This window comes from Heptranchias perlo, chromosome 8, assembly GCF_035084215.1.
Source record: "Heptranchias perlo isolate sHepPer1 chromosome 8, sHepPer1.hap1, whole genome shotgun sequence".
Lineage (NCBI taxonomy): Eukaryota > Metazoa > Chordata > Chondrichthyes > Hexanchiformes > Hexanchidae > Heptranchias > Heptranchias perlo.
The window spans coordinates 65,824,034-65,848,162 of record NC_090332.1 but is presented as its reverse complement, the minus strand read 5'-3'; the positions used below and the strand labels follow the sequence as shown (position 1 = coordinate 65,848,162).

Genomic DNA, 24,129 nt, shown 5'->3' with positions numbered 1-24,129 from the left:
AACCTTTGAACGTCCTGACTCCATGTTCGAACTTTTCTGTGTCTTTACAAATGCTCCCAACTCCTCCAAATTCCTTCTATGAATTGGCCATTTAAATGGTCGAGTTGAGATCACATCATACAGGTTCGCATCACGCCCGCTTTCATGCATTGGAGACGCGAAACCTGGAAGTAAAATGATAATGAGGTATCCATGTGAAATCGGACATTCCCATACACCCAAACATCTTCCGGGTTTCGCACCTGCTATTGCACCACCGCCCCCCCCCCCCCCACCCCGATCAGAACATGCCTCTGCGTTATTATGTAGCAGTAGTACATTACCTCAAGAAATGAAAAATCCCAGAAACCCAAACAATAACCCGGACAGTGAAGTTCATCATACAAAGGAAGAAGTTGCTTGTAAGCAGATGCCCTGGATTTTTTTACTGCACATGAAAGTCTGTGAAAGAATACTACAACTTCAAACTCTCAGAGGTCAAATTTGGTCAATTTGTGCATACGAGTAACTACTATTAAAATGCTTGGAGCCTATGTATGCAATAAGCATATTTTGTAAAAATGTATCTATAATAAAAAGTGAATGGCCACAACATTCCAGTGGTATTGTGCCAGTAGGTGGCACTGAGCAGGGGAATTGTCCCTGCTGCACTCTAACCTTCCCCACTAATGAGCGAAATCAGCCATAACCCACTGTACCCCACCTCACAGATTAAGCAAATTACCCATTACCCACACTCACTGAGCAGGGAAGTTGTCCCTGGACCAGACAGGAAACGAATAAGTGGGATTGTCAATTTGAAGGATGGTGTAGAATGGAGGGTTTCAGAAATATTGCGAACCCTTTTGGGGCCAGAGAAGGCTGCACAGATGGGATTGTCCTCACTTAAACTGGAGGGGCACCCATGTTGTTGAGGAAAGGGTAAATAGGGCAGTGGGGAAAGATTTAAACTAGTTGGTGGGTGGGAGGGGAAAATCCACACAGTAGGTCAAAAAGTGTGAGAAAAATCCAGCAGGGCATATGAGTAGGGTGGGGACAGTTACCCAAATAAGAGTTCTGTACACGAATGCACATAAGAAATAAAACAAGTGAGTTAGAACCACAAATGCAGCTTAAAAGGTATGATGTATTCGCCATTACAGAAACCTGGCTACAAGCTGGGCATTTTTTTTTATTCGTTCATGGGATGTGGGCATCGCTGGCAAGGCCAGCATTTATTGCCCATCCCTAATTGCCCTTGAGAAGGTGGTGGTGAGCCGCCTTCTTGAACCGCTGCAGTCCGTGTGGTGAGGGTTCTCCCACAGTGCTGTTAGGAAGGGAGTTCCAGGATTTTCACCCAGCGACGATGAAGGAACAGTGATATATTTCCAAGTCGGGATGGTGTGTCACTTGGAGGGGAACGTGCAGGTGGTGTTGTTCCCATGTGCCTGCTGCTCTTGTCCTTCTAGGTGGTAGAGGTCGCGGGTTTGAGAGGTGCTATCGAAGAAACCTTGGCGAGTTGCTGCAGTGCATCCTGTGGATGGTACACACTGCAGCCACATTGCGCCGGTGGTGAAGGGAGTGAATGTTTAGGGTGGTGGATGGGGTGCCAATCAAGTGGGCTGCTTTGTCCTGGATGGTGTCGAGCTTCTTGAGTGTTGTTGGAGCTGCACTCATCCAGGCAAGTGGAGAGTATTCCATCACACTCCTGACTTGTGCCTTGTAGATGGTGGAAAGGCTTTTGAGGAGTCAGGAGGTGAGTCACTCGCCGCAGAATACCCAGCCTCTGACCTGCTCTTGTAGCCACGGTATTTATATGGCTGGTCCAGTTAAGGTTCTGGTCAATGGTGACCCCCAGGATGTTGATGGTGGGGGATTCGGCGATGGTAATGCCGTTGAATGTCAAGGGGAGGTGGTTAGACTCTCTCTTGTTGGAGATGGTCATTGCCTTGCACTTGTCTGGCACAAATTTTACTTGCCACTTATGAGCCCAAGCCTGGATTATGTCCAGGTCTTGCTGCATGCTTCATCATTTGAGGGGTTGCGAATGGAACTGAACACTGTGCAACCATCAGCGAACATCCCCATTTCTGACCTTATGATGGAGGGAAGGTCATTAATGAAGCAGCTGAAGATGGTTGGGGCTAGGACACTGCCCTGTGGAACTCCTGCAGCAATGTCCTGGGGCTGAGATGATTGGCCTCCAACAACCACTACCATCTTCCTTTGTGCTAGTTTTGGCTCCAGCCACTGCAGTGTTTTCCCTCTGATTCCCATTGACTTCAGTTTTACGAGGGCTCCTTGGTGCCACACTCAGTCAAATGCTGTCTTGATGTCAAGAGCAGTCACTCTCACCTCACCTCTGGAATTCAGCTCTTTTGTCCATGTTTGGACCAAGGCTGTAATGAGGTCTGGAGCCGAGTGGTCCTGGCGGAACCCAAACTGAGCATAGGTGAGCAGGTTATTGGTGAGTAAGTGCAGCTTGATAGCACTGTCAATGACACCTTCCATCACTTTGCTGATGATTGAGAGTAGACTGATGGGGCAGTAATTGGCCGGATTGGATTTGTCCTGCTTTTTGTGGACAGGACATACCTGGGCAATTTTCCACATTGTCGGGTAGATGCCAGCGTTGTGGCTGTACTGGAACAGCTTGGCTAGAGGCGCAGCTAATTCTGCAGCACAAGTCTTCAGCACTACAGCCGGGATGTTTTTGGGGCCCATAGCCTTTGTTGTATCCAGTGCACTCAGCCGTTTCTTGATATCATTGGCTGAAGACTGGCTTCTGTGATGGTGGGGATATCGGGAGGAGGCCGAGATGGATCATCCACTCGACACTTCTGGCTGAAGATGGTTGCAAATGCTTCAGCCTTGTCTTTTGCACTCACGTGCTGGACTCCGCCATCATTGTGGATGGGGATATTTACAAAGCCTCCTCCTCCCATTAGTTGTTTAATTGTCCACCATCATTCATGACTGGATGTGGCAGGATTGCAGAGCTTTGATCTGATCCGTTGGTTGTGGAATCGCTTAGCTCTGTCTATAGCATGTTGCTTCTGCTGTTTAGCATGCATGTAGTCCTGAGTTATAGTTTCACCAGGTTGGCACAAGCTGGGCATGATTGGGTGCTAAATATTCCAGGCTATAGGATCTTTGGGAAAGACAAGGAAATTGGGAATTTGCTAAAAGACACAATTACAACAGTAGAAAGAAGGGATTTTAGGAAGGATGATCCAGTACTATTGATAGAGTTAAAGATCAGCAGAGGATGCAAGACTCTGGTAGTAGTTGTCTACAGACCCCCTGATAGTAAAGAAAGAGTTTACATTTCTATAGCAGCTTTCACAGCCTCAGGACGTCCCAAAGCACTTTATAGCCAATGAAGTACTTTTGAAGAGTAGTCACTGGTGTAATGTAGGAAAAGCGGCAGCCAATTTGCACACAGCAAGGACCCACAAATAGCAACGTGATAATGACCAGATAATCTGTCTTAGTGATGTTGTTTGAGAGATAAATATTGGCCAGGACACCGGGGAGAGTGCCCCTGCTCTTCAAAATAGTGCCATGGGATCTTTTGTCCACCTGAGATGACAGACGGGGCCTCGGTTCGATGTCTCATCTGAAAGACGGCACCTCTGACAGTGCAGCACTCCCTCAGTACTGCACTGAAGTGTCAGCCCAGATTTTGTGCTCAAGTCTCTGGAGTGGGAATTGAACCCACAACCTTCTGACTCACAGCCAAAAGTGCATCACTGAGCCACAGCTGACAAGTAGTGATGGAATGGGGGGATGTATAAATATGGAGATCAGAGAAACATAGGCCCCAATATTTACGGGAGGCTGGGAGGATGTGGGGGAATGCAGTAATGCAGAGGAAACCCGGTTGGCTGGATATATGGAGGTCCTGCCTTATTTAACAGCAGGACCACATTATAATTTTTACGTCAGTTTTCTACCCGGCAGCTGGCCAAATAGACAGGCTGGCCGGCTGCCGGGTGTGAAAACCCTTGGGGACCGTCCCCGGCAATCAAGAGGGGAGCAGTTGCAGATCGGGGCTTGGGGGGGAGGGGTCGCCCATTATCGTAGGGGCTTGGGGTTAGGGTCGGCCGTGATCATGGGGCAGGTGGCAGCTCAGTGTTTGGGGGAGGCAGAGGTCGCCAGTCGCAACAGGGGCGATCGGCAGAAGGGAGTCCGAAGGCTTCCTCGCGGTGTCGGGGAGCACTCCTGCCAGGTCACCCCAGCCTTGGGAAACCCGGCTGGCAGCAGTTAAATTTAAATCAGGCTCCCAATTGCACTGTGGGAGCCTGATTTAAATATGTTAATAAAATATCCCGTTAACACGAAATCCAACACCATACAGATGGCAGCAGGCATGTATGGGTTAAGGCCGGGTTTTGTGTTTTTTATGATTTAACCCCACCCCCCGACTTCCTCCCGCCTGTCGTGGGGGGTTTACTATCGAGGCTATAGAATCATAGATTCTTACAGCATAGAAGGAGGCCATTCGCCCCATCGGAAAGAACTATCCAATTAGTCCCAGTCCCCTGATCTTTCCCAATAGCCCTGCAAAGTTTTCTTTTTCAAGTATATATCCATATCCCTTTAGAAAGTTTCTATTGATTCTACTTCCACCACCCTTTCAGGCAGAAGCATGTGGCAAAAACAATGTGGTTATAAGGGAAGATTTTAATTTCTGCATTGACTGGAGAAGTAGAATAGCTTTAGCAAAGGCAATGAATTTTTAGAATATATTCAGGTTATTTTTCCAGAACAAAATGTTTTAGAACCAACAAGGGAACAGGCCATACTAGGTTTAGTGATGAGTAACAAAAGAGAATTAGTTAACAATCTGACGGTGTAAGAACATCTTGCAAATAATGGCCATAATGTGGTTGAATTTGATATTAGGTTTGAGAGGGAGAGTTACAAACTAATGTTTTAGATTTAAGTAAGGCAAACTTCACGGGATGAGAAATGATTTGGCCAGTAAACTGGGCTGAACTGTTAATGGGTAAACCTAGACAAACAGTGGGAAGTATTCAAAGAAGTATTTGTATAATACAAAACCAGTACTTATCCCTAAAAGGCCAAAAGGCTCCAAATATGTAGTTAAGCAACCATGGACAGTATCAAGCTAAAAGAAAATGTTTACATAAATGCAAAGAAAAGTGGAATTCCAGCAGACTGGAAGTGTTCTAAAAAGAAGCAAAAGGATACAATGGAAGTAATAAGGTGCAAAAAACGAATATGAAAAAAAAATTGCAAGGGACTCAAATCTAACAGCAAAATTTTTTATAAATATATTAAGAGAAAGGTAAAGGGGAATGTGGACCCATTAAAAACAGATGCAGGCAAGACTATAATGAACAATAAGGAAATGGCAGACTTGTTAACTGAGTACTTTGCATCTGTTTTCACAGTGGCAGAAGAGGATAAAATACCAGTGGTACAAAGGAACCTAAAAATAAGCCAAGGGGAGGAACTTAGTGGATTTAATATAAGTAAAAAAATGGTAATGGAGAAAATAATGGGACTTAAGATATTCAAATCTCCATGGTCTGTTGGTTTCCATCCTTGGGTGTTAAAAGAAATAAGTGAGGAAATTGCAGATGTGTTAAGCCATAATTTACCAAAGGTCTCTAGATTTGGGAATTGTATCTTTGGATTGGAAAATTGCAAATGCCACTCCATTATTTAAGGAGGGAAGGAGGAAGAAACCAGGTAACTACAGACCTGTCAGTTTAATATCAGTGGTGGGGAAGTTACTAGAATCTATCATCAAGGACAGAGTGACTGAATACTTGGACAAGTATAATCTGGTCAGAGTCAGCTTGGATTTGTGAAGAATAGATCATGTCTGACTAATCTAGTTGAATTTTTTGAGGAGGTCACTAGCATGGTGGATAGGAGAATGCCTATTGATGTTGTCTACATGGTCTTCCAGAAGGTAGTTGATAAGGTTCTGCACAGGAGATTAGTAGTGAAAATGAAAGCGCACGGAATTGGAGGTAACCTTGTGACTTAGGTTTGTAATTGATTGGGAGGTAGGAGACAGAGAGTAGGGATAAAGAGAACATCCTCTGATTGGCGGAATGTGACAACTGGTGTCTGGTGTTCCCCAGGGATCTGTACTGGAGCCTCAGCTTTTCACCATATATATTAATGACTTAGATGAAGGAATACAGAGTTGTACATCCAAATTTGCAGATGACTCTAAGCTCAGAGTCACTGTAAGTTGTGTAGATAGGAGCAGGAAGTTACAAAGGGACATAGACAGACTAAGTGAGTGGCCAAAAGATAAAGTTCAATGTTGGGAAGTGTGAAGTCAGCCACTTTGATCCAAGAAAGACAAATTGGAATATTTTCTTAATGGTGGGCCTGAGGGCCTGAGTGGTCTGTTAGGAAGTCTGATAGGAACTCCTGTTCTTATCTTCCACAGAGCATCAAAACAGGCCCTGGGAAACTGTCCCCACTCCCCCCAACCACTAATGAAAACATCCTCCACCCATTCTTCCCCAGTCCTACACTTCTCCCTCTCTTCGTTCCCTTCCCCACACTCCTATCCACCACCTAAACCCCTCCCCTAGCCTCCTCTCCCTTTCCTGTCCCGCTTTACATTTTTCATCCCCCTCCTCACCGCGCTTCTTGTCGTCATACCCATTCCCCTCTCCCCTGCACCCTCTACTTACCCATTCTCCATTCTTTCTCCCCGTCCATCTCTCCCATCCTTTGATGTTATGGGAGATGGGTCTAGTTTTGTTAAGAAATTTCTGTAATAGACTTTTCTTGGTTGCGTATAGTTAATAAATAAAATGGTGCCATACTCTGTCGAATGCTGCCTTGATGTCAAGGGCAGTAACTCTCACCTCACATCTGGAATTCAGCTGTTTTGTCCATGTTTGGACCAAGGCTGCAATGAGGTCTGGAGCCGAGTAGTCCTGACGGAACCCAAACTGAGCATCAGTGAGCAGGTTCTTGGTGAGTAACTGTCGCTTGATAGCACTGTTGACGACTTCTTCCATCACTTTGCTGATGATTGAGAATAGGCTGATAGGATGCTAATTGGCCTTGATTGGTAGCTATTACAACAATGACTATGCTTTCATTTGGCAAGCTTGTAGTATGTATTCAGAATAGATGCAATTTTCTCCAAGATTTCTAAGAGAAAGCAACGTAACTTCACTGAAATGTTTAGCCTCACATTTAACAGGTACTCATACTCTTTCTTTTCTATCAACAGGCATATGTCACTTGTGCTCTCGGAATACAATATGTTGGTTATGTTATGATCTGCTTTGGTGCCTCTAATTCCATTTTCTCCCTGATTTTTGGAAAATTGTCAAAATATACTGGGCGAATTCCACTGTTCTTATATGGTGAGTTATACCTTAAGATGACAAAACTCAAAGGAATGTTTGAGTCTGCTTTATAAAGCATCTCAAATGATTCCTGCAAAAAGGACTGTTCACGCAAGTCACCAAGTATAAAAGCACCAGTGCTTACATTCTCATTGCCAGATAAGAAATCATTAAAACAATCACATCACATTTCCTTTATCGTTTGCATCATGTGAAATATTGCAAGGGGGAGTGACTTTACGAATGAATGCTTCCAGTGAGGATATCAGGAAAATGTCACCCCATTCTCACAAAGGAGGAAAAAGTAGGGGAAAAGGGAGGAGAATGGGGAAGGGTAGGGGGTAAGAGGGGAAGGAGAAGGGATGAGAAGAAGCGGGCTGAGTGTTGTCCAAGACGGAATTGGTACACAGTGGGGATGGGGCCTGAAGTCAGAATGTTACGATGTGGGGCATGGGGGAAGGTGCCACTCCCAAAGTTTTAAGTGCTGCTCAAGGGAGGCTAGGGAGTTCAAAAGAGAATGAAAAACTGACAGTGGTAAGTCTCAGAATGTTGTTCAATTAGGGTGTTGGAGATACTAAGAAACTACAAGAGCCAAAGTAAAATGTGATGCTTTGGAATCAGTTAGAGATTACTGCTGGTAAATTCCGGAAAAGGGAGTTCAGGGTCAGTGCAGCTGGGTTGTTACAGTAGCTTTAGTTGAGCTGCAGTGTACTTACTGAGTCACATAACATGACTCTCACAGAACCACCTTTAGGCACAACGCCATTGGAATGTTGCGACCATTCAACATTTTTTGTATAATAAGTTTATGATTTACCATTTGAAGCAGGACCTGTTTTAAATAATTTGAATATTAAAATGAGGCCAGCACATGCTGTTAGTGAGACTTAATTTTTGGGCCCAAATCACCGGCTGTGTGGTCACATACCAGTTTGTCCAAATCATGCCCACTAGAAGTGAAGTTAAAAAGGATATTTAGTACTTAAAAGATTATTAAACTTTGATACTAAATGGCTGTTAGTCTAGTAAATACATTTAAATTTGGGCTAAGCCACACGAGAAATGGAGAGAGATTTGAAGCAATGATATGTATGAAATGTTTATCGTAATCAAAGGTGTCTGCCAATCGAAGAGTTAAAAGGCAAGGACTAGAAGAAGAAAGCCCCATCACTACCTTCTTAGGGCAACTAGGGATGGGCAATAAATTCCATCCTGGGAGCAAATAAACTTTTTAAAAATGATCGGGTAATTGAACATAGGTTCAGGTGCTCAGAGAGCTTGACAATTGCAAAATATTCATTGATGATCAGTGGCTGACCCAGTAGTAGAGTCAACTGAGGATAGGGAAAGAGCAGTGAAAAAGGTACATGCTAGGGGAGAGTGAGACCAGTGGCAACACTGCCAAGGGAGACAATGGATAAGATAGAAATATGTACTCCATAGCTAAGAGGAGGGGAAAATCTTTGGAAGGAATATAGGAACATTTTTAAAAGGTTAAAAAGAATTAAGAACTGTAAAAACTGCACTCGTTATGTTTTTGGGTCTTTTCTAACCTTCTTAACCTAGATTATTTAGCTCTTGTTTCTTAGGTCACTCTTAAAGATGAGTCCTAAGTCCCCATACCTTCAAGAGTGTCTTGCCTGGAGATCTAGGTAAGCTTTTGGTAACATACCCAGGAAACAAACAGCAAACACTATCTGATGATTGCTTTTAGCTACTGACTTTATCCTATAATTCTCACGCCTAGAAATTTGATCTCGACCAAAAAGGGGCGTGCAAGTGCCAAGGCCCCATTGCACGAGCTTGTTCACATGGTCCCAGGCAGCACGTTAAATTCGTAGTGAAGTGAGGGCAAGACCCATAAGGTTGGACTGAAGAAGACAATCAGATGGTGATGGTAAGGATGGTGGTGATGAGGATTGTTTGGGAACACTTTGATTTTAAAATTCTCATCCTCGTGTTCAAATCCCTCCATGGCCTTACCCCTCCCTATCTCTGTAACCTCCTCCAGCCCTACAACCCTCCGACTACAACCCTCTGAGATCTCTGCGCTCCTCCAATTTTTGCCTCTTGAGCATCCCCGATTTTAATCGCTCCACCATTGGCGGTCTTGCCTTCAGCTGCCTAGGCCCTAGAATTCCCTCCCTAAACCTCTCCACCTCTCTACCTCTCTCTCCTCCTTTAAGACGTTCCTTAAAACCTACCTCTTTGACCAAGCTTTTGGTCACCTGTCCTAATATCTCCTTATGTGGCTTGGTGTCAAATTTTGTTTGAAAATTGCTCTTGTAAAGCGCCTTGGGACGTTTTATTACGTTAAAGGTGCTATATAATTGCAAGTTGTTGTTGTTGGTGTATTGGGGAAGGGAGAAATGATTCAGGTGTTGCACTCTTCAATAAGCTGGTCTCTGGCAGCTGGGGGCACTGGTGGTTGGTGCCGCTCCTGCTGTTGCTCCTCTTCATGTTGCTCCATCTCCTCCTACTCCTGCTGAACTTCTTGCTGCCCAGGTGGTTGTAAGGGCTGGTCCCTCCTGATGGCAATGTTATGGAGCATGCTGCAGACAACCACAAATTTGGATAGTTGCTCAGGATAGCACTGCAAAGCTCTTCCCAAATGGTCCAGGCAGTAGAAGCGTTGCTTCAGCGTGCCAATTGTCTGTTCGATTACTTTTCTGGTGGCAGCATGGCTCCCGTTGTAGGCCAGCTCTGCCCAGTTTCCTGACAGGAGTACTGAGCCCTTACTGCCCAGTAGCCAGCCTGTATCCTGACAGCCTGGTAGGAATAAAAATGGCACAGAGGACTGGCAAAGGATGACTGAGTCGTGACTGCTGCCAGGAAAACAAGCACAGACCTGCATGATGCTCTGCCTGTGGTTGCAATCCAGCTGCACATTGAGGGAGTGGAATCACTTTTGATTGATAAGATGCCAGGCTGGTGATGGAGAACATGCAAGGCAATGTGGATGTAGTCCAAGGCAATGTGGGTGTAGTCTATGGCACCTTGGACCCTGGGGAAGCCTACAATGCAGCTAAAGCCTAGTGCTCTCTCCTTCTGCTTTGCTTTGTCCACAGGGAAAGTGGACTTGCATTTATATAGCACCTTTAACGTGGTAAAACGTCCTAAGATGCTTCACAGGAACGTAACCAGACAAAAATTGACACGAGCCAAAGAAGGAGACATTGGGCTCGATATTAGCAGGGCGGCAGGTTCTCAGCGGGGGGTCGACTGGGCGCGTGGGTAACGCGCCCGGTGAAATCAGTGTGCTCCGCACGCAATCGCAGGCTAATTGGAGCCACTTACCCGTGCTTCCGGGTTTCTCGCTGGTAAGCTGCGCAGCAAGGTCTGTCAGCTGGAGGAGCCCTATTTAAAGGGGCAGTCCTCCACTGACTGATGCTGCAAGAAATAGGAAAAATTACAGCATGGAGCAGCCCAGGGGGAAGGCTGCTCCCAGGTTTAATGATGCCTCATTCCAGGTATCATTGGATGGGGTGAGGAGGAGGGTGAGGACAGAGATCTTCCCCCCGGCGGGCGGGAGGAAGCAGCCTGTCTCTGCCACCAAGAAGGCCTGGCTCAAGGTGGTAGAGGAGGTCCTGCATACAGTGCAGGAGGCGCTTCAATCACCTAAGTAGGCCAGCCGAAGTGAGTACACTTACTCATTCCCCTCCCCTCCGTCTGCCACATCACCGCCCCCACCCCACATTTCCTTCTGCACTGCCAATGCTACTCTATCACGTCACCCCTCACACCCACTCAAAGCTCATCCTCATCTTACCTGCACTTACTCACCTCACCAGTACTCATCCCACCACTACCACTCAACCCAATCCTCATACAATCTCATAGCTCTATCTCATACTCACCCTCTCATGCATCTCTTTCACGGTCAACCTCACCCAACCTGCCACTACATGTGCTGCAGCCACAGGGCATGCATCACATACGTGCAGTAGGAAGCATAAGGCAAACATGTCATGAGCATGAAGGGGATGCACAAGGGTGTTTGAGGGTTTGTCATGGTGTTTACCTATATTTAATTTCTGATCAACTCACATAACATTATATTGTCACCACTACTGCCACGTCTTTGCGAATCTTGTCTGGTTTGTGCAATAATGCCCTTTCCTGAGGATCACTATGAAGACCCACAACTGATACCACCCATTGTGTCACTGCAGAGTGGGTGTAGGTGTATTTGCAGGGCTCTTTTGTGCAGACGACTGAGAGACGTCGGCGATTCCCCCGTGGCACCCTGGAAGGATGCAGTGGAGAAGTTGTTGAGGGCAGTGGTGACTTTGACAGCGACAGGTAAGAAGATGGTGCTCGGGCCAGCCGGAGCAGCTCGGCATGAAGGAGGCTGCAGATGTCCACGACTACATGTCGAGTGACTCTGAGCCTCCATGTGCACTGCTGCTCAGAGAGGTCCAGAAAGCTGAGCCTCGGTCTGTGGACCCTGTGGCGAGGGTAGTGCCCTCTGCGACGCATCTCTCTCTGCCGTTGCCCTCCCTCCTGCTGTGCAGATGGATGTGTCACAGCACTGTGTTATGGGGCTCCACGTATCAGAGGTGGACGGCGTAGCCGGCGAGGCTGGTGATGCTGTTCATCCTCCGAGGAGGTCATGACTGCAGCTACGGCGGCCCCCATCCGCAAGATGTACATTTGAGGGGGTTCGCATGGTAGGTAAATGTGTCTGGACACCGGGGTAAGTGTGCAAGTTTGTGAATTTTATTGTTAGGAGGAGGATGGTGGAGGCCAAACTTTGTCCAAAGTGACAGAGTGGCCTCCTGCAATGAGTGAGGGTCTCCACCCCCACCTGTCAAATGGACCTTTGCAGCTGCCACAGGCTGATGGCTGCAACACATCCATTTGAACTGGGAGTGTTTCCCCCAGTTCGGGAAACAGTCTCAGTTCATTTCAAAATCGCAGCCCTCCTAAAATATCAGGTCAATCAGGTCTGAAATACCTGTTTAAGTACTTTAAGTGGCACCCCGCCGGCTTTAATTGCCGGCGGGAGTCCCACATCCGGGGGCTGCGCGCGCATGTCAGCGCGTCACTGGGGAACCCGGAAGTAGGTGGGTTGGAGCCGGGCTCCAGACCCGCCCCGGGAATCCCGGATTTTCGCAAACCCCCCAGCCACGAACGCACCCGATCGCGGGTGCGAAAATCAAGCCCATTAGGACAGATCACCAAAAGTTTGGTCAAAGTGGTAGATATTAAGGATATAAAGGAGGATAGAGAGTCATCGAGGTTTGGGGAGTGAATTCCAGAGCTTAGGACATAGACAGCTGAAGGCATGGCCGCCAATGGTGGTGTGAAGGATGAGGGTGATGGACAACAGGCAAGAGTTGGAGGGAGGCAGAGTTCTCGCAGGGTTGTAGGGCTGGAGAATGTTACAGAGATAGGGAGGGGCGAGGCCAGGGAGGGATTTGAACACGAGGATGAGAAATTTAAAATAAAGGCATTTGGGGATTGGGAGCCAATGTAGGTCCCAAGCACAGGGGTGATGAGTGAACAGGACTTGGTGCTAGTTCGGATACAGGCAGCAGAGTTTTGGTTGAGCTTACTTTTATGGAGGATGGAAGATAGGAGGCCAGCCAGGAGAGCAGTGGAATAGTTCGGTCTGGAGGTAACAAAGGCATGGATGAGGGTTTCAGCAGCAGATGGGCTGAGGCAGGGGCCTTCATGGCACAGAGAGCCTCAGATCTCTCTAATACAGTGGTGAACTGCAAACTGTGCTATATCACTGATGTCACCCGCTGCAGCCTGGAAGCAGCCTGTGGCATAAAGGTTAAGGTCCACGGTGACCTTGACAGCCACAGGCAGTGCTGTCCATGCCCTGGTGCGAGGCTCGAGTTGTGGTTACAGCATGTGACATTGCTCGGTGACAGCCTCCTTTGTGAAGCGAAGGCACCTCAGACATGCTCCTCAGTGAAGTTCATGTAGAAGAAGTGAAGCCTGAACCCCCGCTGTGGGTATGGCCTCTTGTGCAGTGCCCTCCTCCTCCTCCTCCCTCTTGTTCCAGATGCTTCTTCTATCTTCCTTGCTGCTCCCCTCTTCCTCCAGCCCCAAAGGCAGCCCTATAAGACCACCCATGATTTCAGTACAACTGTTGTGGGCAGCCAAAAGCAGTGTAGCAGCAGCAAAAAAAAACAAGAATTAAGTTTTTTAAGTCAGAAAACAGACCAAAAAACGCCCAGAAGTTAACCAGCAGCCTAAAAGAGCAAACTAGCAACTAACCTCTATGTAGTGGATGAGCCCTTTAAATAGCACTGGTGAAGGGTTCTTCCTGCCTGTTAGTGTCATGAGTTGCAACTTTATCACATGGCAAGTCAGGCGCTGGGGCAGGCCAATATCACAAAAGGGTCCTACAACAAACCTTTATTTAAATATTTTAATAAGCCTAGTTAATAGCTTTGGATGGTTAGACACCCATTTTGTGACTGAAAAACGGGTGCAATGCCATCGAATTTTTAGCCCTATAAATTCTCCCTCCAGTCTTCAAAAGCAATGCAGCATCAGATCAGATCTCAGTTTAAGTTTAAAATAGCAACCAAATTTACTTTACAAAAGAAAAACAGGCACATAAGTAACAATCCTGTTAGTTAGAATTACATTTTTATAGCAGACATTCTTCCACTCAATTCTAAGGACCATTTTGTAAATAACTTTTAAATAAGTGTTTCTTTTTTGCAGAATTTCTTACCACTGTGACAGCTTAGTTAAATCTAAACATCAAAAGATGTGAGGGAACAGCTTATTGCTCAGCGATTCTGTCAAAACGTCCTCATTCCTCTGCCCTGAGAATTTACACAGAGCCCCTCTGCTTAACAGTTCTTGTTATATCCTTCACCACTCCCTTCATCCTGCATTAAAGAACATTCAAACCATTCAAACAACTTCTATATCAATGACATACTGACAATGAAGTGGCCTCATCAAATCTGGTGGAAGGCTGCTGTTTTCATTTTGGGACCCTTGAGATGTTTGCGGCTGGTGGTTTCAGTGTGCTTGATCCTGTCAGGGCCCGGCTGCAGATTGCTGCACATTGGCTGCTGCCAGGGCAGTCTGGCCCAGCTGATTTGCTGGCACCATGGCGGGTATTGATTGAGTGGGCAGAGAAACAGCAGTTGTGCTGACATCCTGAAAGAGGCCAACACACACCACTCCCATTTCGCTACCGTTTCTCCCATGGGACTGGGGCTCATCACTTCCACTAATCTGCGAGAGCAGACTGCAGATGAGTCATTCCTTGAAAACCCATATCGATGGGGTCCATTAGTCTGTCAAGATAGACACCTGTCCCTCCAAGGTGAAGCTCAGAACCTGCATGACAGCTGTTTGAGCTTCCATCAAAGCCACAAATACGTGAACACGGATTCCTGTAGTATGACTTATTTATTCAAACAGGCACAATAAGAGATGATCTTGCTGCCAGCTAATGTCTTTAAAACATCAAATGAATAATTTCATAGAAAAAAAATGGAAAATGTAATTTACTTTTGATATTTAAAAATAAATGTGATTTTATTCAGGATAATTGATACATCCCACTATAAGCCAACCTGGAATTCACTGCAATAGTGATATTGGTGACAAACACCATGTTAAACCATTGTGCTCCCCATTCCTGCAGTGGTGAATTAACGCCACAATTTTCTGGAAAAATAATTAGAATACACTGCAGCGAGCATGGCAGCGGATCGGGAGCACATCAGCCAGTGTCTGATACACATTCAAGTTACCGAGGCCCAACACAGAACAGAACAATAGGTTAACAGGGCTGCGTTTAGAAGCAATGGCTCTGATCTGATAATATGGGGATGGACCGCAATATGTACGGACAGAATGTCCAGATTGGATTTAAATAAACTGGTGAGTTTGTACTGAAACCATAGTATAGTATAAATATATAAATTGGTGTTAAGAAGGGACCCGTATGCATAGGGTTGTTTCCCAAACTGCGGGCAATCCCTAGCCATATTTCTTTACTGGTTGCAATCGTTGCTTAGCGCATGAGCTCAATAAATATTAATATATAAATAGTATCAGTCAGGGGATACCAGAACATGCCTGGCTGTCAAAAAAATTATTTTATTACTTAATTGACATTTTCAATGAATTTCCTAGAACATGTCAGTAAAAATATTACCCTCAGGCAACCTGCTAAGCGATTTACTTTACTGATTCTGAGCACTCAACAAGAACAATAATAACTTGCATTTATACAGCGCCTTTATCATTCCAAGGCGCTTCAGAGGAGCATTATCAACAAAATTTGACATCGAGCCACATAGGAGATATAAGGAAAGGTGACCAAAAACTTGATCAAAGAGGTCGTTTTTAAGGAGGAGAGACGTAGAGAGTTAGAGAGGTTTAGGGAGTGAATTCCAGAGCCAAGGGCCTAGGAAGCTGAAGGCACAGCCGCCAATGGTGGAGCAATTAAAATCATGGATGCGCAAGAGGCAAGAATTGGAGGAGCGCAGCGATCTCGTAGGGTTGTAGGGCTGGAAGAGGTTACAGAGCAAGGGAGGCGCGAGGCCATGGAGGGATGAGAATTTTAAAATCCAGCACCATTCTGTAACGGTCTGAGTGGTTGTGGCATTAATACAACAAACTCAATCTCACCATTGATTTTAATGGGAGTCGGAGCTATGATTATTAGTTGTTCAACTTTCTCAGCGAGGGTTTCTGTAGAGCAGCTCAAAAGTCTCAGCAAATTATGACGTGGTGTACGTAATGGCATAAATCACTCGCCATAATTTCCGCACCATAATAATGGCATATGCCAATGGTGCAAGTTTTCAACAAATTCAGGCCCGTTATGATATGCTAAAAAGATGTACTGCATTTTACTGTACAACAATCTAAAGCCATTTTTATTTGTTTCATGTCACAGCAACCATTACGAATCTGGGATCAATAATTGCATTGTTTCTGTGGCAACCACGGCCAAATCAACTGCCAGTGTTTTTTGTGTTTCCATGTCTTTGGGGAATGGCTGATGCTGTTTGGCAGACGCAGACCAATGGTACGTTGACAAGTAATAGGTGACAAGATAATGTAATTGTTAAAATGGAAATGTTAAAGCAAAATTAATATTGCATCAGAAGAACTGTAGCAACACTGCAAGGAAGATAATGAAGAAGGGACAGAATGTCTGACATAAGACTTAGGGGGTTAAATTGGTTAACCACCAAATCCGGGTGCATGATTAACCCACGCCTGGTGATTTGCAAGAAATAAGATACGAGTCCGCACGGAGTCTGAATGGAGATCAGACATTGCATATGTAAAACACAGATGCAGGTCCCTTCCCTTTGTTTACAAACTGTTGAGTTATGTTAAAACATTGAATAAAGGTTGTGCACTACTAAATCCCACATCCTCCAATCTGCACGCCAGACCTCACCAATCTGCTGATCTGAGTTTGTACCAGGCCTGGGAGAGAGCGTCCACCAATGTTCTCTGATGATGTGCTAGAGGCCTTGGGGCAAGAGGTTGACAGATGGAGGGGCATCCTATATCCACAGGGGGGCAAGGGGCCCTCCAAACATATGCTCAAAAGACAGTGGGAGGCAGTAAGGGACAAAGTCAATGCCTGTCGCATCGCACCACGAACATGGATGCAATGCAGGAAGAAGTTCAATGTTTTGACACGAGTGGTCAAGGTGAGTGAGATTAACTGTCAGTTGGCATCTCCTACCAACTGCACCACTAGCCACAGCCACTGCTCCAGGCACTACATTCCTCATCACCCACCTACCAACAAACTCTTTCCATCAGTACTCAATTCTTCCAATCAGATCTTTCCTCTCACCCTCACACATTACCACTATTGCAAGCCGTATACCCACAACTCATAGGTCACACACATTGGCAGCTATTCGACCATGACAAGCACATCACCCAGACATCTGCTGGACGCTCACTGACATACTTCTTGCTTTCTTGCAGAAGGTGGTGCATAACAGGAGGCAGCATGTGGCTGTGGCATTTAGCCTTGAGCCTGTTCCGCGATTCAATGAGATTATGGTTGACCTGTGACCTAACTCCATATACCCGCCTTAGCCCCATATCCCTTAATACCCTTGGTCCACAGAAATCTATCAATCTCAGATTTAAAATTAACAATTGAGCTAGCATCAACTGCCGTTTGCAGAAGAATGTTCCAAAATTCTACCACCCTTTGCATGTAGAAGCATTTCCTAACTTCCCTCCTGCAAGTCCTGGCTCTAAATGTAAGGCTATGTCCCCTCGTCCTAGTATTCAGGTATAGGAGACCTCCAAAGACAGGTGCAAATGCTGCAAAAGCAATAATCCATCAACTAACCTGTAAATCCTGCATGATCCCTTTCAATAGCACTGGTAGGGAATCCTCCAGACTGTCTATGACATGTTCAGCTGGTCGTGGTTAAGACAATGCGTTGGCTGGAGCATTCAGTGCCAAAGTGGTACCTGTCCCTTTAAATCAGCATTGCACACTGATCTAATGCATATTCTCCTTACTTTACACACTGCTGGCGTTCGTTATCTCCGCCTGCGTGAACCCCTTTACAAAGATGGCGTCCGGCGCACCTCACGTTAGAAGCGTGCACACGCATTCCGGATGCCATTTTGGGACCTCAGGTGAAAAACTGGCGCTACACGGCCAAATTTCTAGCCCTATATTCCATATTGTTTTCCATGGTCAATACAACCTAAGCAATGTGGATTTGTCCAGTTTGAAATGTCAACTATTAATGTTGTATAGCTTCTTTAAGAACAGAAATTCAGAAGTGGAAAGTACTTAGTCCTGATCATAGGTTCATGATTTTCAGTGTTACAGCTGTCATTCACTCTGCCTGGCTCTGGAGTTTGCCAATTCGTGACTTAGCGGGGTAATATTCAACCTTGCCGCCTGGACGGTAACCTGGTGGGGCGGATCACCCACCCATTTAGAACCTGTCTGATTTTCATCCTCATTGAAATCAATGGGCTAGGAATCGGGCAGGATCTGCAACAGGTGGACAATCCACTCCACCAGGTTATGGCCCAGGCGGCGAAGTTGAAAATTACCTCAAGCTGTTCAATGAAGTGCCACTTGGATATGAGATGGTCATCTGATGATGTGGAGATGCCGGTGATGGACTGGGGTGGACAAATGTAAGGAATCTTACAACATCAGGTTATAGTCCAACAGTTTTATTTGAAAATCACAAGCTTTTGGAGGCTTTCTCCTTCGTCAGGTGACAGGAAAGAAGCTACCAACATTTCGTGAATTGCCTTGACCCTTGTTTGCTGCCTCCAAACATGAAATTGGTTTGAGGGCCGAGTTTAGAAATGTGTCCTCCAAATTGGGCCACCATCCTAACTGAAAGTGTGGTAATGAATGCCTTTGAGGGGAGAAAATTATGGAAGAAAAAAAATTTGGAACATAGATGATACATGAAAATAAGAAGAATTTAGAAAATAATTTCCACAGGATAAAAGCAGAAATTTGACTTAATAATTGTGTTTTCTCCTTCAAGCCCTGTATGGAGTTTTATTTCAGGACCACACAGAAGCAGCATTTGCCAACTACCGACTGTGGGAGTCTGTGGGATTTGTTACAGCATTTGCTTATGCTAACTTTTTGTGCATAAAGGTCAAGTTGACTATTGTGCTGATAGTCCTGATAATAGGTATGTTATTATACGGATTGGTGGAATACATTGCATATAAGCAATCTACCAGTCAAAATCCTCAAACTGTTTCACAAACTTTATGCTGTGCTCAACTGAAAAATAAACAGAAGAAAAAGAAAGAAGAGGAAGGGAAAGAGGAACCTGAAACCACTGATGTAAAATCTGTTGATGACAATGACGTCAAAACCCAAAACACATCTGAGACAAAGCTATAAAAGCAGCATTTTCATTGATATCTACAGACACCTCAGAAAATGACAGCATCTATATTCTCTCAAAGATCAACTGTACAATTTCAAATATATTGATTGCTCTTTTATAATTTACTTAAAATGAAAATATAATTTTAAAAATATATTTCAACTATTATATTAACTTTAAAATGACCAGGATTGACTTTTGTCATATTCCATCTTTAATTGAATTAGATAATATAATTAAACTGTAACATAATATTTTAGTGTATGTGCTACGATGTCCTTATGGATATAAGTAGATTCATGAGATGGCAGAAAATAAAGACAGATTTCAGTTCATAGGAGATTTAATCTGCTTATGGAAACTCTTGTCTAGCCAGTTACACAAGCAACGGCGTTGAGGAAAGAGCTCAAACTGTAAGACAAGGGTCAGAGAGGATTTTGCAGCAGCCTGTACTGCAACTCTTTTGAAGTCCAACACCCCATGCAGTTTAAAGAGGGATCTTTAAATATCTGTCATCTTTGATCCATACACTTGTAAAAGTGTTCCACAGCTTGGTGAATATCATATGGTGCATTAATATTTTTGCCTTGGAGGTTACCCAACAAATTCACTTTGTCGTGCTCAGGTAATTGGCGTTTGTAATGCTTATAGCCTGAAATAAATCTCTCCAATTCGCCTTGTTTAACTGGTAACACTAATTCTTCTGTACCAAAAACATGCTCTTATGCAGGAGCTCTAACCAGTGTTTATGCTGAGAGTGAAATAGTAAATATGCTGGTAATATTTGACTAATGGCCAAGCCAGAAAATCCAGGTGTATCCTTTACATTCTTCAGATCCTCACAGATAAGTTAATTTGTACGTTATTCAGTAATAATGAGCTGGAGTAGAAGCACAATCAAAGAGGTAGTTTTTAAGGAGACTTTTGAAGGTGGGAAATTTGTAGCAAGGTGGGGCCTAGGGATGCCACTAGACTTTGATTGCAAAATGGCTGAAGACTCTGCCACTGATCATAAAGTGGAGGGTGCATAGCGCATAGGGTTGGACAAGGATGCAGAGGTAGGAAAGGGCAATACCAGGTAGGGATTTGAAGACAAGGACAAGGATTTTAAACCTAAAACGGTAAGCTGATGGAGTTCACCAAGTATTTGGGTGAGTGGGATACAATGTGGGTTGCAGAGTTCTGGCTGGATTGGTGGAACTCAAAAGGCCAGCAACAGAGGTTTTGTAAAAGTGTGGAAGCAACAATGGCATGGATCAGAGTTTCAGAGGCTAAGGTAGGAACAGTTTTCACGGTCGAATTCCATCTCTAGCTCTCAGAGCTTTAAGGTTATATAAGAAGTTTACGCTGAGGAGGATATATATAATCACCATAAGCAACAATATTCTTAATAATAAATGAAATATTCCAAAACTTGTTCCATGCATTTGGATGAATTAATTTTACTTTCTGAAGGTTTCTGAATTCATTGAACATGAGGCTGTGGTATTTTATGCAGTTATAACATTTATTCTAAGAATCATCAGTGTCATTCTTGATTGCAGCGCACACGAGAGTTATGAGCCACAATTCTGTTTCTAAAGCACAGAAAAGGAAGAAAAAGTGAAAAATGCCACAAAGGAGTCATAGTGCACTTTTTAACTGCATCATAACCTGAGCTGCAGTGGGTATGATTGAGCAAAGGTAAAGATGGACATTTTGTTTATAGCAATACAGCATGACCAGTTGGTACCTATTATTCCTAATTGTAATAATGAGTCCCAAATTGATGTTCTTGAACTTAATGAATGATACTTCTTATCCTTGAAGAAGTTCTGTCATTTGATGTTCCTGAGTACTGCAGCCCCGAAGTGTTTCTAATCGGATATTGGGCAGGTTATGGTACACTTGGTTCATAGGCTTATGAGAGGGACCAGTGACACTGAACCCAAGGAAACTGTCTGGCATTAAAACCCCAAAAACATAACAATGCAATTCTTGCATTTAGTGTCAGCCATGGCTCAGTTGGTAGCACACTTACCTCTAAGTCAGATAGGTTGTGGGTTCAAGTCCCACTCCATGAAACTTGAGTACAAGATCCAGGCTGACACTGTATTGCTGTACTGAGGGAGTGCTTCACTGTTGGAGGTGCTGTCTTTTGGATGAGAGGTTAAACCCAGGCCCCATTTGCCCTCTCAGGTAGATTAAAAGATCCCATGGCATTATTTCAAGGAAGAGCAGGGAGTTAACCCCGGTGTTCTGGCCAATATTTATCCCTTAACCAACACCATTAAAACATCATCTGGTCATTATCACCTTACTGTTTGTGGGAGCTTGTTGTGCACAAATTGGCTGCTGCCTTTCCTACGTTGCAACAATGACTACACTTCAAAAAGTACTTAATTGGTTGTAAAGCATTTTGGGACGTCCTGAGGTCGTGAAAGGCGCTATATAAATGCAAGTCTTTATTTTGGGTTTTCTAATTTATTGAAATTTTCAGTGATGTCTTATGGGATATGTACAAGTTTCTGGAGTTTTAAATTAAATTAAGGAAACTTCACTGTCCTTATCAGATTAAAAAGAAACTGCTTATTCACCATTTCTTCAGAACATAATAAACACAGCTTTGGTATGAGAAATCAGAATGCTCAAACAGTGGCTGCTGGCAAACCCTGTTTATCTGACTATGACCGTGGCGTCCTTCTTAAAAAGCTGCATGAAAAGCAAGATATTGTTTGTGAGACCGAACGGTCTATTCCGTGTCAGGCTGCCAGGATGTGAATCACCAATTTCATCAAAGATGACTTTTGAGGAGACCCATTTGCTAAAGATTCTGAAACAACTCTGCGCAGAGAAGAACATATGCATGTTGGAAAAAAATCTGGTCCCTGTCCATGTGCAAATTAATGCCGAGGATAACTCAATTTAATAATGCAGAAAGGAAGGGCAAAAGAATTCATTGCACTGAAACTAGAGAGAAAGCCAAAAGTGCTGGAAGGAAATTAGGAAGTAACCATGACTTGAGGTTAGCCATCAAGGTAATACACAGCTGAAATGCAAATGATGCAAGCTTTACTATGGACTGTAAGCACACATTTCAATGTAAAAGCTTAAGGTATTCCAAACTCAGGCATCAGAAGCCAAAGTCCATTGCTGACACAGTTATAATTGAAGAAAGATGTGCTTTTTTTTTAAAGGGTCTCATCAGACTTGTGTATGCTGTGACAGTACAGAAAGACTCATGCAGCATTTCAGGAATCTTGGTGAATAGGCCCTGCTCTAATATGTATTCATATTTCATGAACAGAAAAAATGTAGCGTTCAATAAATGACACCATAGCCTCCCCCCCACACCCCCACCCCGAACAATGTCTGCCACTGAATAAAAAATGATGGCCTTCATCACCATTGGAGACTGTCAAAGGCAATCCTTTTCGGTGATGGGAGGGAGGCACGCAATAGCTAGTGTGTCCAAATTCATGCTTTTTCTCTTAATTGGCAGAGCAGGTAACACCAACGTTACCATGCTGCCACAATGAGAATAACAGTTATGCAGTTCATTATTTTCAATGGCAATGGTGAATTCAAAAAGTGTGGTAACGCACTTACAAATGTACCTTCTGGTCTCTTCACAGATAGTGGCGCAGGAACCAGTGATCCACAGCAGAAATCAGAGCAGCATAGTGCACCAAAGCACCTAGCAACAGCCCAAAAACTAACAGAGAGGGTAATTAGGAAATACTGGATGTTGGGGGTAAGAAATGAGGGCTGATCAGAGCCAAGCAGTTCCAGAGCTGTCATGCTGGTTTGCCCTTTCATCGTCCTTGGTCTGGAATGCTTAGTGTTCCTACTTACCAGCAACGACTTATTGAATTCGTGGACCATGTGAAGATGTTCCTTGATTACATACTTGCAGTACTTGAAAGGATCAATGATCAGTTGCCTCATACGGAATCTGTTACACTTTAGAGAAACATAGACTTAGAGGTGATCTGATCGAGGTTTATAAGATGATGAAGGGAATAGATTGTGTTTGAGTTGACAGTTTGTTTGAATTAAATAGGTTAGGGAGGACCGGGGGTCACAATTTTAAGTTGTATAAGGCCAGATCTAGGTTAGATGTCAGGAGGTGGTTCTTTTCCCAAAGAATAGTGGACCCCTGAAACAGGCTGCTGGCTCATACAGTGGACGCCGATTCGCTGAATTCCTTCAAGTGAGAGCTGGACCTGTTTCTGGCTAGGGCAGATCACCTCGTACAAAAGATAGGTACAGCATAAAATTATCAGGGTCAGAGTAATTTGGACTAGATTCGATCGCCTAAAGGGGTCGGAGAGTAATTTCCCAGATATTTTCCCCCCATATTGGCCTGGGTTTTTATCTGTTTTTTCACCTCTCCCAGGAGATCACATGATTCCGGGTGGGAGTGTATATATTGTGATGCACAAGGTATTACAATTGTGTGGGACAGGCCGGATGGATCAGAGGGTGAATTCCTGTTCTCACTTAAAGGAATTCAGCGAATCGGCGTCCACTGTATGAGCCAGCAGCCTGTTTCAGGGGTCCAACATTGTATGTTCGTATAAGTGAGGCATTAGCACCAATTGCTACTGTAGTAGGCAAAGTAGGTATGGAGTCTCTAAAACAACATAACAGGCACTGATCAGGGAGGGTTTCAGATGCACACACTTCTGTCCCCTGGCAGAGGAGTATGTGTCCTAAGGAGAGATATTCAGTAGCAGCAACATGTGTACAGAGGTAAGGCAACATCCAAGTGACAGAGATGTCAGTGTGAGCTTTGTGCCAGCATCAGAGACTGCATAATTGGCTTCTGGGACACCCTCAAAAGCAGGGACAACCCAGCAATTCAAGCACAGAAGCCTCTGGGCAGTGATAAAAGTACCTCAGGAATAGTCATTATCCCCAAGGGCACAATGAGCCTTGGGTACAATAATGGA

The 24,129-nt window shown here is 44.5% G+C and overlaps 1 protein-coding gene across 1 annotated transcript in view; it reads left to right on the top strand.

Moving 5' to 3' along the window:
• Positions 1-19,274, top strand: part of LOC137324218 (protein unc-93 homolog A-like) — a 75,236-nt gene extending 55,962 nt beyond the window's left edge. Inside the window, exons 6-8 of the mRNA XM_067988354.1 lie at positions 7,220-7,355; positions 16,228-16,359; positions 18,839-19,274. Coding sequence (XP_067844455.1) covers positions 7,220-7,355; positions 16,228-16,359; positions 18,839-19,209 — 639 coding nt within the window. The 3' untranslated portion in view covers positions 19,210-19,274. The remainder of the gene's footprint in view (positions 1-7,219; positions 7,356-16,227; positions 16,360-18,838) is intronic.
• The last annotated feature ends 4,855 nt before the right edge of the window (positions 19,275-24,129 follow it).